This window comes from Scleropages formosus, chromosome 1 (assembly GCF_900964775.1).
Source record: "Scleropages formosus chromosome 1, fSclFor1.1, whole genome shotgun sequence".
Taxonomy (NCBI): domain Eukaryota; kingdom Metazoa; phylum Chordata; class Actinopteri; order Osteoglossiformes; family Osteoglossidae; genus Scleropages; species Scleropages formosus.
The window spans coordinates 24,970,712-24,984,101 of record NC_041806.1 but is presented as its reverse complement, the minus strand read 5'-3'; the positions used below and the strand labels follow the sequence as shown (position 1 = coordinate 24,984,101).

General features: G+C 42.8%; 1 protein-coding gene across 2 annotated transcripts in view; it reads left to right on the top strand.

Moving 5' to 3' along the window:
* The window catches only part of jak2b (Janus kinase 2b), a 29,132-nt gene extending 16,349 nt beyond the window's left edge, over positions 1-12,783 (top strand). For both annotated transcript variants that reach the window (XM_018746501.2, XM_018746500.2), the window contains exons 8-24: positions 561-718; positions 1,195-1,306; positions 1,775-1,964; positions 2,222-2,346; positions 3,411-3,545; positions 3,707-3,794; positions 4,252-4,379; positions 6,221-6,359; positions 7,074-7,225; positions 7,878-8,028; positions 8,181-8,314; positions 8,645-8,834; positions 10,081-10,205; positions 10,435-10,607; positions 10,827-10,944; positions 11,170-11,283; positions 12,047-12,783. In XM_018746501.2, the coding sequence (XP_018602017.2) occupies positions 561-718; positions 1,195-1,306; positions 1,775-1,964; positions 2,222-2,346; positions 3,411-3,545; positions 3,707-3,794; positions 4,252-4,379; positions 6,221-6,359; positions 7,074-7,225; positions 7,878-8,028; positions 8,181-8,314; positions 8,645-8,834; positions 10,081-10,205; positions 10,435-10,607; positions 10,827-10,944; positions 11,170-11,283; positions 12,047-12,154 (2,340 nt within the window). In that variant the 3' untranslated portion in view covers positions 12,155-12,783. The remainder of the gene's footprint in view (positions 1-560; positions 719-1,194; positions 1,307-1,774; positions 1,965-2,221; positions 2,347-3,410; positions 3,546-3,706; positions 3,795-4,251; positions 4,380-6,220; positions 6,360-7,073; positions 7,226-7,877; positions 8,029-8,180; positions 8,315-8,644; positions 8,835-10,080; positions 10,206-10,434; positions 10,608-10,826; positions 10,945-11,169; positions 11,284-12,046) is intronic.
* The last annotated feature ends 607 nt before the right edge of the window (positions 12,784-13,390 follow it).

The following is a 13,390-nucleotide window of genomic DNA, read 5'->3' as shown; positions in this document are numbered from 1 at the left end:
TAAGTTTGAAGTATTCCTATTAAATTACAGCAAATTTCACATGCATACGAATATGCTTTTCAGCCTTTTTTTTACGTTTTGTTTCGTATTCCCCCACCCCCCCTTCCCCCTGATTGGTGAATGTTTTGTTTCCTGATTGCTCACATGTGAATTATACTAGGACAGTTGGTAGCATAGCGTAATGACTAGAGCTGCTGCCTTTTGACCCAAAGGTCTCAGGTTCGAATCTGCCCTTCAGCTGTAGTACTTCTGAGTAACGTATTTACCCTAAATTGCTCCAGCAAAATTACCCAGCTGTAGAAATGGGGAAATAATTGTGAGTAGTTTAACATTGTAAGCCACTTTGCTGAAAAGTGTCAGATAAATGTAAACAGTTCAATGGACACAGAACACTTGTCTTACCAGGATTGAGAAACCTATTTTGCCAAAAAGCCAGTTCCCCTGTTTTTACTATCTGAAGATATTACCCATTGCAGAATAACTTCCACATGTCTGCAGTGACTATGGGGTATTGCTTATTATTTCTCTGTCTTACTGCTATCTCTGCACTTCCCTTAAAGGAGCTAGAATTCCCATCTGCTGCTGAAGTCCTCTCCTTCGTGTCACTCATTGACGGATACTACCGGCTCACTTGTGATGCCCATCACTACCTCTGTAAGGAGGTTGCTTCGCCCAGGCTCTTGGAATCTCTTGAGAGCTACTGCCATGGCCCCATAACGTGAGTTGGTACTTGAAAAGAGCTTACAGCAGTCCCATGTTCACTTGCTAGTCAACACACGCCTAGATACCACAGCACATGCTTTAAATATCCATCCAGTGCCACTCAGCAAACGCAAATGAGCCCAATGCTCAGGCCAGCATGCATACCTGACTCTCAGCACATGTGCACAACTGAGCACACGGCCTCTCTTTGTTCTCCTGCTGCACAGTTTGAGATGCCATAAGATCCCTTCCACATGGTGAATGGTGATTCCAGTTTCAAATAACACTCCTCTCCTAGTTACCCTGCATACTTGCATTGCATTGTTTGTCATGGTAAACTTTTCATTTTACCTCAGTTACATAGTGTCTGATGTTCTTGTTTTCGCATTAATATTGGATTTGGCCTCCAGTCTTTAGAGTGACACCTTGTACTGAGTTACTTTTTCATGCTTGCTGTTCTGAGTGTCTCGTGTGCTCTCTCCTCATCCACAGGAGTGAGTTTGCCATAAGCAAGCTTCGGAAGTGTGAGAATCACAAAGGCCTTTACATCTTGCGCTCAAGCCCCAAAGAGTTCAATAAGTACTTCCTGTCCTTTCCTGTAGCGGTGAGTGCAGTTACCAGGTGTGCTTGGACGTGGTCTAGAAAAAATACAAAAGACAGAAAAGTATTACAGTTCTCATATATACTATTAAAGTTCATAACATCAACAGGAGAGTTTTGGGTGCAGACACATGATTCTTGAGTATAGTCATTTTGTGACCACCATATGAACCAGCATACATTGTAATTTTATATTTACATGAAATCTCTTGTTTTAAAATAGGCAGCTGTAAGCGTAGTGGTTAGAGCTGCTGCCTTTAGACCCAAAGGTCACAGGTTCGATTCCCACCTTCAGCTATAGTACCCTTGAGCAAAGTACATACCCTAAATTGCTCCAGTAAAAATTACCTAGGGGTATAAATGGGTAAATAATTGTAAATAGCTTAACAGTGTAAGTCACTATGGAGAAAAATGTCAGCTAAATGAATAAATGTAAAACGATCAATCATCCGCTTTTTTGCCGCTCGCTCAGCTAGTGGATGGAGCTATGGAGTATAAGCACTGCCAAATCACCATGACAGAAGACAGGAAGTACAGTCTCTGTGGGGCGAAGAGGAGCTTCTGCAGCCTTCGAGAGCTGCTGGCCTGTTACCAGAAGGAGACTGTGCACTGCGATGGCTTTGACTTCCGGTTTACCCGGTGCTGCCCTCCAAAAGCCAAAGGTCTGATCTCAGTGCAAGAGGGAAGAGGTTTAGAGATACCTATCAAGGCAATAGGAATGTGTGGGGCTGTTCACAAGTATGCATTATGTGAGCTGTATGTTGTATCCTTAATGAATAGTGACAATGTATGAAAAAGAAAGCATAAGCCTACCAGACTTTATGGAGAACATCTAATTGTAGGCCCCTGTGATAAATGATCCAAGTGGGACCCTGTCCTCTCATTGTGTCTCTTATCCTGTCTCTTGTGTCCCTGGCAGAAAAGTCCAATCTGCTGGTTTGTCGGAGCAACAGGAGCACAGAAACTTTGCTCTCCTCCTCAATACATAGGCACAACATCAGCCAAATGGTGTTCCACAAGATCCGCAGGGAAGACTTAGAAATTGTAAGCACATTCAATTCTGTACCGACTGCGCTGTCTGTTGTGTGGCTGCGTAGGCTTCAGCCCTTTTGCCTGCGGTGTCAGTTGCTATGCCTCACAATACCTTGAAGGCTGCTAGGTGTGGCAATAACTCAAAAGTGGTGCACTATTGTTCACAGTATGAGCGAAGATTTGTCCTAATTAATGCCAAGGGTTGCATGATTGGGTGAAATTTACATAAAAAATTAAAGCAGCTATTTTTCCCCATCGTTTTTAAGAATAGGGTTCCCTTCACTGATGGCATTTGAAAACGCGAGATACCAGAATATTTATGTACATTTAGTGCATCAGCATCCTTCCACCAGAGTTCACTGGGGTAATTTACCACCATCTGATGGACCGCTTACAGCATTTCACCACCTCCTCTTCCTGTTTTAACCAATGACAACATAAAGCCATTGCCCTATCTTGGTTAAGGTGTATTTTGCAGATGGGCACAGAATAAAACTTGCTGATAAACATCTTATTTAAATGTTATGTACTACTTTCTTTTTTGGGAAAAAGAAACCACTACAATGTTTTGAGTTACAGATTAAAATATTTACATGATTTCCCCCCCCCTCAAGGAAAGTACAGTATAATTTTAAAATATTAGTAACTTATTTAGTGCTTTCCTGTAAACTGTAATTAAGTTTATGACTTTGAGTGGAAAAAGAACTGTTGTTTTCATTTGGTTCACAAATTTGTATTCTGGATGCACTTTCAAAGAAGTATTTAATCATCCATCACAGCACAACAAAAATGATGTACAGGAACTGTAGGTGGAAAATGAAGAATTTTACTCTGATTTGCTTTGCATCAGGGTGCTCTGTCCAAATACCATATGTGACTTCAGGTAAGAGCTGAAACATTGTGCTTAGTGGCTTGCATCAGTTTTATATCATACTGGTTTGAATGTTCTGTATCACCTTTCTGACGGTTGCCTCTTTCCCTTTTCATGTCTCTCTCCATTGACTGAGAGGTATACAATATTTTGCTTGTTTTTTTTGCTCAGCCAGTGATCCCATTCGTTGTTTTGTTTCTATAAGAACGAAAGTCAGGGCCAGGGAACATTCACAAAGATCTTCAGAGGAATCCGCCAAGATCTGGGAGACTATGGAGAGATGCACAAGACAGAGGTCATTTTGAAGATCCTTGACAAGGCACACCGAAATTACTCAGAGGTCAGTGGCACACCAGTGTTTGTGTTTTCTCAAAAGAAGTCAGTAAGTGAGTAGTTGGCAGGTTACCTTGTCTCAGGGTAAACCAGAAAGGATCATAGAGAACCTACTTGGCCAACATGTGCTGATGTTTGTTTCTGTGCTCTGAATCTCATCTTCCACAGTCCTTCTTTGAGGCTGCCAGCATGATGAGTCAGCTGTCTCACAAGCACTTGCTATTGAACTATGGTGTCTGTGTCTGCGCAGAAGAAAGTAAGTGTGCTTCAGTAGCATGGACCGCAGCCACCAGAAATGATATGCCTATTGATTAATTAAATTCAACATAAGCCCAACATGCAGCCGTGAAGGGTCACCTCTTCTACACATTTGGGAGTTCCCTCTTGCAGTGGCCTAGAATCATTTTGTTAACATTTGTATTGCATTGGGTTAATTTGGAAGTTGGGGTTTGCTTCTTATGGTTTATAAATTGGCATTTTAGTCTTGCCAGTTCTGCAAGCCATTTTGCCATTTTGGTATTATTGGAGAAACTGACACTCAATGTAAAAACAATGAAGAGCACTAATGAGAACATTTAGAAGGGCACATTTGGTAAAGGTTGGACTTAATCTTTCTGATGAAGGTCTTGCATATTTAAGGATTTTCATAACAAACCAAAGCTGACTTGTCAGTGTTAACAAGTTTTTAATGTCTTAGTAAATCTGTTTTTCAGATATAATGGTGCAGGAATATGTCAAATTTGGTTCCCTGGACACATACATGAAGAAGAACAAGAACTCTGTGGACATTGCATGGAAATTGGAGGTGGCCAAGCAACTGGCATGGGCCATGCACTTCCTGGTAAGGCAGGATGCACTAGATCAGGGGTGTCCAAAGTTTTTTTGGTGAGGGCCAAATACAGAAAAATAAGCAAAGGCCCGGGCCACACACAAGAGGTGACATATTGACACATGATTACTGTGTGTATTTCTAACTCACCTATAATGTGAAGAACATTGCTCTCAGTGGGAGCAGTGATGCTGTCCTTTGGATTGAAGGATGGCTGGGATGTCAGGAGAAAGTTTGGTGGTTGAGACACGAAGGACTTCACAGAGATGGCTATCAGTCATTATACTCTCGTCTCATAGTGCCGACGGACATTATACTCTTTCATCACGGCAACATCTTCATTGCAAATCAAACAGACACACTTTCCGTTGATTTCTTTAAAGAAATATTCATTTTCCCACCGTGTTTGAAATCTTCTACACTCACTTGCTATCTTGCGTTTCTTCGGTGCTGCCATTTCTGGTGACTCGTGGTAAATATTTTTCTTTGCTTAATTTTGTTTAGTGGAGAAGCACCTTTTCTGTGACTGGCTCCATCTAGTGTTGAAACTGAGAAGTGCAACAGAGTTGAGCTCAAGCGCCATGTGCGGGCCATATTCAATTATATTTTCAGAATTTGCTGCGGGCCAATAAAAACTGACCCCGCGGGCCGTAGTTTGGACACCCCTGCACTAGATGGTGTTGAGATGGATGTACTCTAGCCAACAGTGGAGGGCAGCCTTTCAGACCTTTTTTAGCCTGGCCTTGATCACCAGAGATTCATACAAGCAAAGCTGATGTTGTCTACATTTGACAGACATCCCTTACCCTGCCTTTGGAGGTGATGGGTAATGTATTTCAAGCTGAAATGTTAACTAGACAGCTAGCTTTTCATTATTTTGGGGGCAATTCCTCTATCACAACATACTGACAGATCAGCTTGCAAGGCTGACCATCAACACGTATGGTCACCTAAACTTGTGTTTTAAGCAGGGAGTCTTGGCTGGTTGAGAAGAAATTGTAGCTGAGAATTAATGATCCACAAATGCTAAACTTTGAACAATTTGATGCCCCAATATAAATGCATTTACATTAACATTTATTTATGGAGGAGACACTTATTTAGCGCTTAGCTTATCAGGGGAGAAGTGAGTCCAAAAGAGGTTAGTTTTGAGAGCATTCTTAAAAGAGAGGAATTCAGCAGTTCTGAGTGAGAGGGGGAGGTTGTTCCACCACATTGGAGCCAGAACTGAAAACCTTTGTGCTTTTGCTTTTGGACCTTTTGTGCATGGCATCACCAAGTGGGCAGAGGTGGAGGTGCGTAGCAGTCTGGTAGGGGTGTAGTGAGAGTGATCAAGTCTTGTAGATATTTCATTAATTAAGTACTTTTCCCAAGGATGTATGTTTACAAAGATTTTAAAATGCAGTAGATGGTATAAAATATTTTGTTCCTCCAGATTTAACTTTTCCAAAAAAAATTCCTCTTAAATGTGTACAATGAGTTCTTTAATTAGAGGAAAGGGGTTAAACCTAATGAAATTATTAAAAGTGTAAATGACACATCATAAAATGTATTTTTTATTTATGATTTTCCCATTTCTGATGAGAGCAGTGGTCCATTTGGGATTTATTTGTGATCACAGTGATTTCTTAGAGCAATACGCACTGTTTAGTCACTTCACTCAAGGGTTTAAGCACGTGGCTCCTATAGATTGAATTTTTCTTTTTTCTAGTTTAAAAGGTGTGACATCTATCTTTGCTAATGTCCGTTGTTTGTGCTTTACATTCATTCATGTTGTGACTGATGAATCTTAAAGTTCAGATTCATTAGTTTTGATCTCCGTCTCACCTCTCGTTGTCCATTGTATCCTATAGGAGGAAAAGAAGATTGTACATGGGAACGTCTGTGCCAAAAACGTCCTGCTGACCCGAGAGGAGGACCGTAAGAATGGGAATCCTCCCTTCATTAAGCTGAGCGACCCAGGCATCGGCATCACTGTGCTGCCCAAAGAAAGTGAGCCTGCCGAACACCACACTCCTCTGCCCTCTTTTAATAACTCGTGTCACGGCTGAGAGTAAACTCTCCTTTAAAACCATCCTAGCTATTTGTCCATGGTTTTTTCTTCTCACCTGTCGTCTTGTCCAGCAGTCGCAATGCTACCCCATGCGACACACACGACAGGATAGCAGTGTCGCATAGTGTGACCACAGTGGAGAAGAGACACTCGGCTCTTCATAATTGTACATTTTTTTTAAAAACACAGTTTTACTTTTTCAGTTTGTTCCTAGAGGATTTCATAGTTTCACTTTTATTCAGTCTCCAAAAATATTTCTTAAAATATGCGCAGTTGTAGCAAATATGCATCTGTATACTAAAAAGTTTTGTCACCATTTTACATGTGAGGGGTTTTTAAAGGCTACATTTGGAATAGATGTAGGAACAATAAATTTTCATTTTATTTCATGTTCTTTTTTCTTTTACAAATAAATGTCGTATTGAAAGATTTCTTATTTCTAGTCACCATTTTTTGAGGTTTATTGGGTCTGTGTGGCAACAGTCAACTATTGAAGGAAATTTAGGAATCTTATGCTCCAAACCCCCATGAGAATGAAGGGTCCAGTATGTTCAGATAACATTAATCAGTTGTCTTGCAGTTTTTAAAGATATCATCACCACAATCCAGAGTGGCCTTCTGTTTAGTCATTGGAGGGTTCTCCCATCTCCCAGTTTTGATAGAGCGAATACCTTGGGTGCCCCCTGAGTGCATAGAGGACCCCTGGAGCTTGAGCCTTGCAGCAGACAAGTGGGGTTTTGGCACCACGTTGTGGGAGATCTGCAGTGGTGGAGAAAAGCCCCTGGGTGTGTTGGATTGCTTCAAGGTGAGTGATATTCACAGGGTAACTTTAGTCCAGGATGGGGGCTCCATGTGTCAAGCCCAGACACAGGCTGGTGATTTTAGTCACAGTTTTGTTTAGTTTTTCTTTGTAAGACAACCCCATGTAACTTTTCCCATTTATTAAAGACCTAAACCATTTGTGTAATTTTTTGTGATTATGTAAAAATCATCTCACATGTTCATCTCACTCAACTCACATGCTGGATGAGGTCCAAGTAGTAACCAAATTTAAATAAAAAGCTATACAGGCTTCTCTCATATAACAAAGGTTTCTTTTACAAAAGCTTTCTTAAACATGTAATTTGTGCCTTGAAATTACAATTCAAAATAACCACCTTTGTTGACAGTGAGCACCACTCAAGGCAAGCAGCCCTAGAGTTCTGTTGAAAGGCAGTATCATTACAGATTACTTGTGTTTGAATTACATTTTTGTCACATTTAAATTAGGGTTTAGGGGTTTAGTTAGCAGGTTTAGGACTAAATCAAAATTAGGATGTTTGGAAAAAATTGACAACCAGAGTTCTTTTTATGAGAATTCACTTCATGGCGCATTCTCTAAATCTAATGATGTTCATTAGGTGCCGAAAGCCTGTTGTGTCTCTTTAAAATATATTTCCATGACTGCACTGCTGCAGAAAAAGCTGTTCTACGAGGACCGGCAACAGCTACCTGCCCCATCGTGGACCGAGCTAGCCAACTTAATCAATAACTGCATGGACTACCAGCCCATGTTGCGGCCCTCCTTCCAGGCCATCATCCGAGACCTCAATTGCCTTTTCATCCCAGGTAAGTGGCAGGGCAGCATGAGACTGCTTTCTGTTGCAGTACAGAATGATTTCTGAAAAATGCCCAGCTGAATTTTTTTTTTTAATGTAAAACCGTAAGCTGTGTAAATCGCCCCCCACCCCCCCCCCCTTCTTTTCTTGCTTCTCTTCAAGATCATGAGCTGCTGGCAGAAAGCGACTTGTTACCGAACCGGACTGTGGGGTTTGGGTTTACTGGTGCGTTTGAGACCCATCAGACGGGCCATTTTGAAGAACGACACTTGATATTCCTACAGCAGTTGGGCAAGGTAAGTCACTTTGGAGAAAAGTGTCAGCTAAATGAATAAATGTAAATGTAAAACAAGAAGTCAGCACTGATGATGAACAGTGTTTTCTGTACCACTCTTTACCTGCGATATGCCCTTACTAGCTCCAGATTTTTTTGTCCCTTGTTCCATGGTAGTTTTGTGGGAAAAGCTGAACATGATCAGCTGGGTTTGTGTTAATGTAGAGGGTCTCCAATGAAGGTCAGGCAGTGCACCTTCAAGGCCGGAGTGTGGGATTGTTTCCGTTTTGGTGCTGAGCCCTTTGCTCGGGCTCTCGGTGGTTGATCAGCTCCACCCCTCCCATTGTCTCAGGGTAACTTTGGCAGTGTGGAGATGTGCCGATACGACCCCCTCCAGGACAGCACAGGTGAGGTGGTGGCCGTGAAGAAGCTGCAGCACAGCACAGCGGAGCACCTGCGTGACTTTGAGCGCGAGATCAAGATCTTGAAATCTCTCCAGCATGAGAACATCGTCAAGTACAAGGGAGTGTGTTACAGTGCAGGTCAGTCGTGTGCCAAGGGTGTAAGAGGGGACCGAAACTTTGGAGATGAGATATTTCCTATGGTTGCAGGTCATTTGCAACAGTGGAGGAAATTATGGTGATATTTCAGAGGAAATGCAAGTTAATGGCAGTCGTTACGAAAACCAGCTTACTGTCAAAAAAAGAACCCGATGGACTTACTGTTGATGGCATCACCAGGTTGGATTGACAGTAGTTTGTTTACAGATCTAACAGCTCTGAGCCATTTTTCAGGTTATTTTTTTAATGTACTTGGTATTTATCTACAAAGATCAACTTCTTTGTTCAGAAAGAATGATATTTTGTGATTTGGAATAATAAATCCCCGAACATGACATCAGTGTCTGTAAATAGTAACACATCTTTTTTTGGTCATATCAAATCAGTTGTCAAAAAAAGCAGGAAAAAATTTTTTTTTTTTTTTTTTTTTTTGGTTCTGTAAAATTCAGTTTGTCAGATATTATGAAGGACTGGTTTAGCAGCAAGTGTGAACTTTCACTAAAAGTAAAATGTTTTCACAGTTCAGAGCAAGCGGTAACTGAAGAATTCTAAGTTGCTACAGGCAAAAGCACCTTCAGATGATAATAATAATACTGCCTTGACATTTACTGAAAATAAACAGCATGTATTAGTTACCAGCATTTTCTTCTTGTCTCACTGAAAAGGCAAACTATTTTGCAGTCAGTTAAGATGACCGTAAAATCAGCCTTAAGTGTACGAATATCTTTAAGAATGAAACTTGAGTATCACACTCACAGCCCAGCAACCAGGTCATTGTTTCTTATCCATTGTGAAGTGGTTCCATCAGCTATAAGAGCACTCATTCATAATCCCCCCCCCCCCCCCCCCCCCCAAATTCTTTGAGTAATGTTGGCATGTAATACGTTGTGTTAAATGCTCCATATTAGGCCTTGATGAGAAGGGCAGTTAATTAAAAATAAACCACCGCTAGCTATACCTAGCCTTACGGAGGTGCTGTTGTCTTAAGGATCTCAGTGTAAGACTCGGACATTAGCGTCGATACCGGTACTTTCCGAACTGCTTCAAGGATGATCTGAAACTCGAACTGTCAGTTTGTCTTTGAACTCACTTAACCTCAGTCCAGTTTATATGTCAAGCTGTGTAAATGCATGAGTGCAGTGAAGTACACTCTGCTCCTTTCAGTGTTGCATCAGAGCCACATGATAAAATACTCATTGAGTTTTTGTTTTTTCTTGGGTCTCCGCAGGTCGGCGAAACCTGCGGCTCATCATGGAGTACCTTCCCTTTGGCAGTCTGCGGGATTATCTCATAAAGCACAAGGAGTTAACTGACCACTCAAAGCTCCTGCACTACGCCTCGCAGATCTGCAAGGTACGAACTCAACGGACAGTAGGTTCACTAACAGCGTTTCTAATTATTCTATATATTTGTTTCTACGTATAAGAACTCGGGGTAAGAATTGTTCCTTTTGAGTTCTGTGATTATGTCTATGTCAAAGTGTGATCCTTCACTAGGGCCTAGTTACTCTGAAGGCACAGTTTTACTCCGATGGATGTTCCAGTTGAGAGTCACTGCTGGCTGTGGCTCTTTCTCCCGGCAGGGGATGGACTACCTTTCTTCGAAGCGCTACATCCACAGGGACCTCGCCACTCGCAACATCCTGGTTGAGAGTGAGAACAGGGTGAAGATCGGGGACTTTGGCCTCACCAAGGTCCTGCCCCAGGGCAAGGACTACTACAAGGTCAAGGAGCCAGGGGAGAGTCCCATCTTCTGGTGAGAGGCTTCACTTGCCTTGGTGTGTTTCAACACTTCAGCCAGTCTCTGAACTGGTTTTTATCGTCTGAACAAATTTTTCTAATTGTTCCTGTCACTATGTCATTGGGTGAGTAGTTACATTTGAATACTCTGTAATTCAGCTGTTCTACCAACTCTACAGTCCTTCCACTGATATTGTCATGTGACCCAACTCACCAGGAACGTTGCGTTTTACAGGTATGCCCCAGAGTCTCTGACGGAGAGCAAGTTTTCCGTGGCATCTGACATCTGGAGTTTCGGTGTGGTGCTCTATGAGCTCTTCACCCACAGCAGCAAGAGCTGCAGTCCACCCACCGTGAGTCAGCCTCGTTGTTCTGCGCCAGTAGGTCATGTGAAATCTAGCTTGCTGTCAGTATAAATGTAGTGCAAAGCACTTGGTCACAACAGTCTCACCTGAGTGACTGTACCAGGGTAACAGGAATGAATGTTTTACATAGCTGACTATTTTGTGATGATGAAGGCAGTTCTCATTCTCATGCAAAAGGCTCTTCATTTAACCAGCACTGCTTCTTCTGTTTAGGTCTTTATGGGCATGATTGGGGCTGACAAACAGGGACAGTTGATTGTATACCACCTGATTGAGCTCCTGAGATCAGGTGTACGGTTGCCCCAGCCAGCAGGTTGTCCTGATGAGGTAGGGACCCCATCCTTTCTTACCTTGTCATTACCCTACTGAACCACAGGACTACCTGGGCTCTCATCTCCAGGTCTTCCAGGGTTCCCTACCATCCAGTTATTCATCTTATTCAGCTCAGTTCTGTGCTCCAAGCTGAAAGTTAGGATTATAAACCAGCCTGCATTGACACAGTAACCATTTATAAGCAACTGATTTTAAGAAAGAAAGAAAAAAAAAAAAAGAGCTAAGCTGCTGACAGCTATCTGGTTTCCTGCTTCATACTCTCAGTAGTTTGCCACGGGGTGGCGCAAACGGGACGCTCTCCTGCTGCTGCCCAGCACAAAATGTACAGTAATAGTCACAGAATGATGATCTAAGATCAGTACTGTGGAAATACTGATTTTGCTAAAGAGCTTTGGTGTTCAGTGTTATGTTAATTGTTACTTAAAAGGTCAACCAACAAGAGAAGTGTATATAAATCAGTTTTTTTTTATTTCAGATGTAGTGTGTGTACATCAAAAATGCAAATACTGTATTTTTTAATTCAGATACATACTTTACTTAATGATGATCATGTAATTTAGAGGTTTTAGTAGCCTGACAACACCTGGAATAGGTGATCAAGGTCTGTGAGAGCAGGTGGTGAGCTTCACTGAGGAGGACTAGTGGAATGCAGGAAGAGGGTTGTGCAGGAGTATGATTCCCAACAGAAAAGCAGAACGATTAATCGGAAGAACAGATGTCTCTCACAGACACGGCGTGCATTTCTCACCTTCCTCAGATATATGAGATGATGGAGGACTGTTGGAACAAGGAGCTGTCCCTCCGACCAGCCTTCAGGGAGCTCTCCCTCCGGGTGGACCTGTTGCGGGATGGCAAGGAAAGCTGAGCACTGTGGAACACCCCCCCCAGTCGCACAAGTGAAATTTTATAGCAGCGGGCCTCACGATGAAGGACTGGCACAGACACTCGGGGGTTCCCTGTTGCGGGTTCAGGGTACAAAAACAGCCACTTGAGTAATGTCCTCTTGTGGGTTATGTTCCAGCAGAACTGAATACACAACCCTCTCCCACTGCCCTCAAGATCTGAGAAATCAGAGAATTGTTTTTTTGTTTTTTTTTTTTTATTTTATTTTATTTCATATTTTTTGTCTCCCCCCATTGTACTTCCCTGTGTTTCACTCTCCATCCTATGACAGTGCTGGTTGCACTTAGTGATGGAAAAGTAACATGTTTATATACTCCCTTGAAGAGGTGTTTTTTTATATACTGAGTACACTGCTGATTGTTGCTGAGCAGTCATAAAGCAGTGAATGTAAATGAAGCACTTAATATATTGCAAATTTCTTGTAAAATACAAAATGAACAATTTTAATTGTTTTCATTATGTACATGCTGTCAGATTAAACGGGAGGATTCTGTGTACGTAGCTTGAATTTCTTTCCTGTTTTTAATTTTTCCTTTTCTCCAGTTCTGTGTAAGACGCCCTTGATGCTGATGCTCCCCCCCTTCACCAACACACACAGACTCCCAACAGCTTCCATCCATCATCTTCTTCCGCTTATCCGGGACCGGGTCGCGGGGGCAGTAGTCCAAGCAGAGCCCCCCAGACTTCCCTTTCCCCACACACCACCTCCAGCTCCTCTGGGGGAACCCCAAGGCGTTCCCAGGCCAGCTGGGAGACGTAGTCTCTCCAACGTGTCCTGGGTCTGCCCCGAGGCCTCCTCCCAGTGGGACATGCCCGCAACACCTCACCAGGGAGAGGCGTCCAGGAGGCACCCGGAACAGATGCCCGAGCCACCTCAACTGGCTCCTCTCGATGCGGAGGAGCAGCGGCTCTACTCCGAGCTCCTCCCGGGTGACTGAGCTCCTCACCCTATCCCTAAGGGTGCGCCCAGCCGCTCTGCGGAGGAAACTCATTTCTGCCGCTTGTATCCGCGAGCTCATTCTTTCGGTCATGATCCAGAGTTCATGACCATAAGTGAGGGTAGGAACGTAGATCGACCGGTAAATTTGAGAGCTTCGCCTTACGACTCAGCTCCTTCTTCACCACAACAGACCGGTACAACGACCACATTACTGCGGACGCCGCACCGATCCATCTGTCAACCTGCCGCTCCATTTTT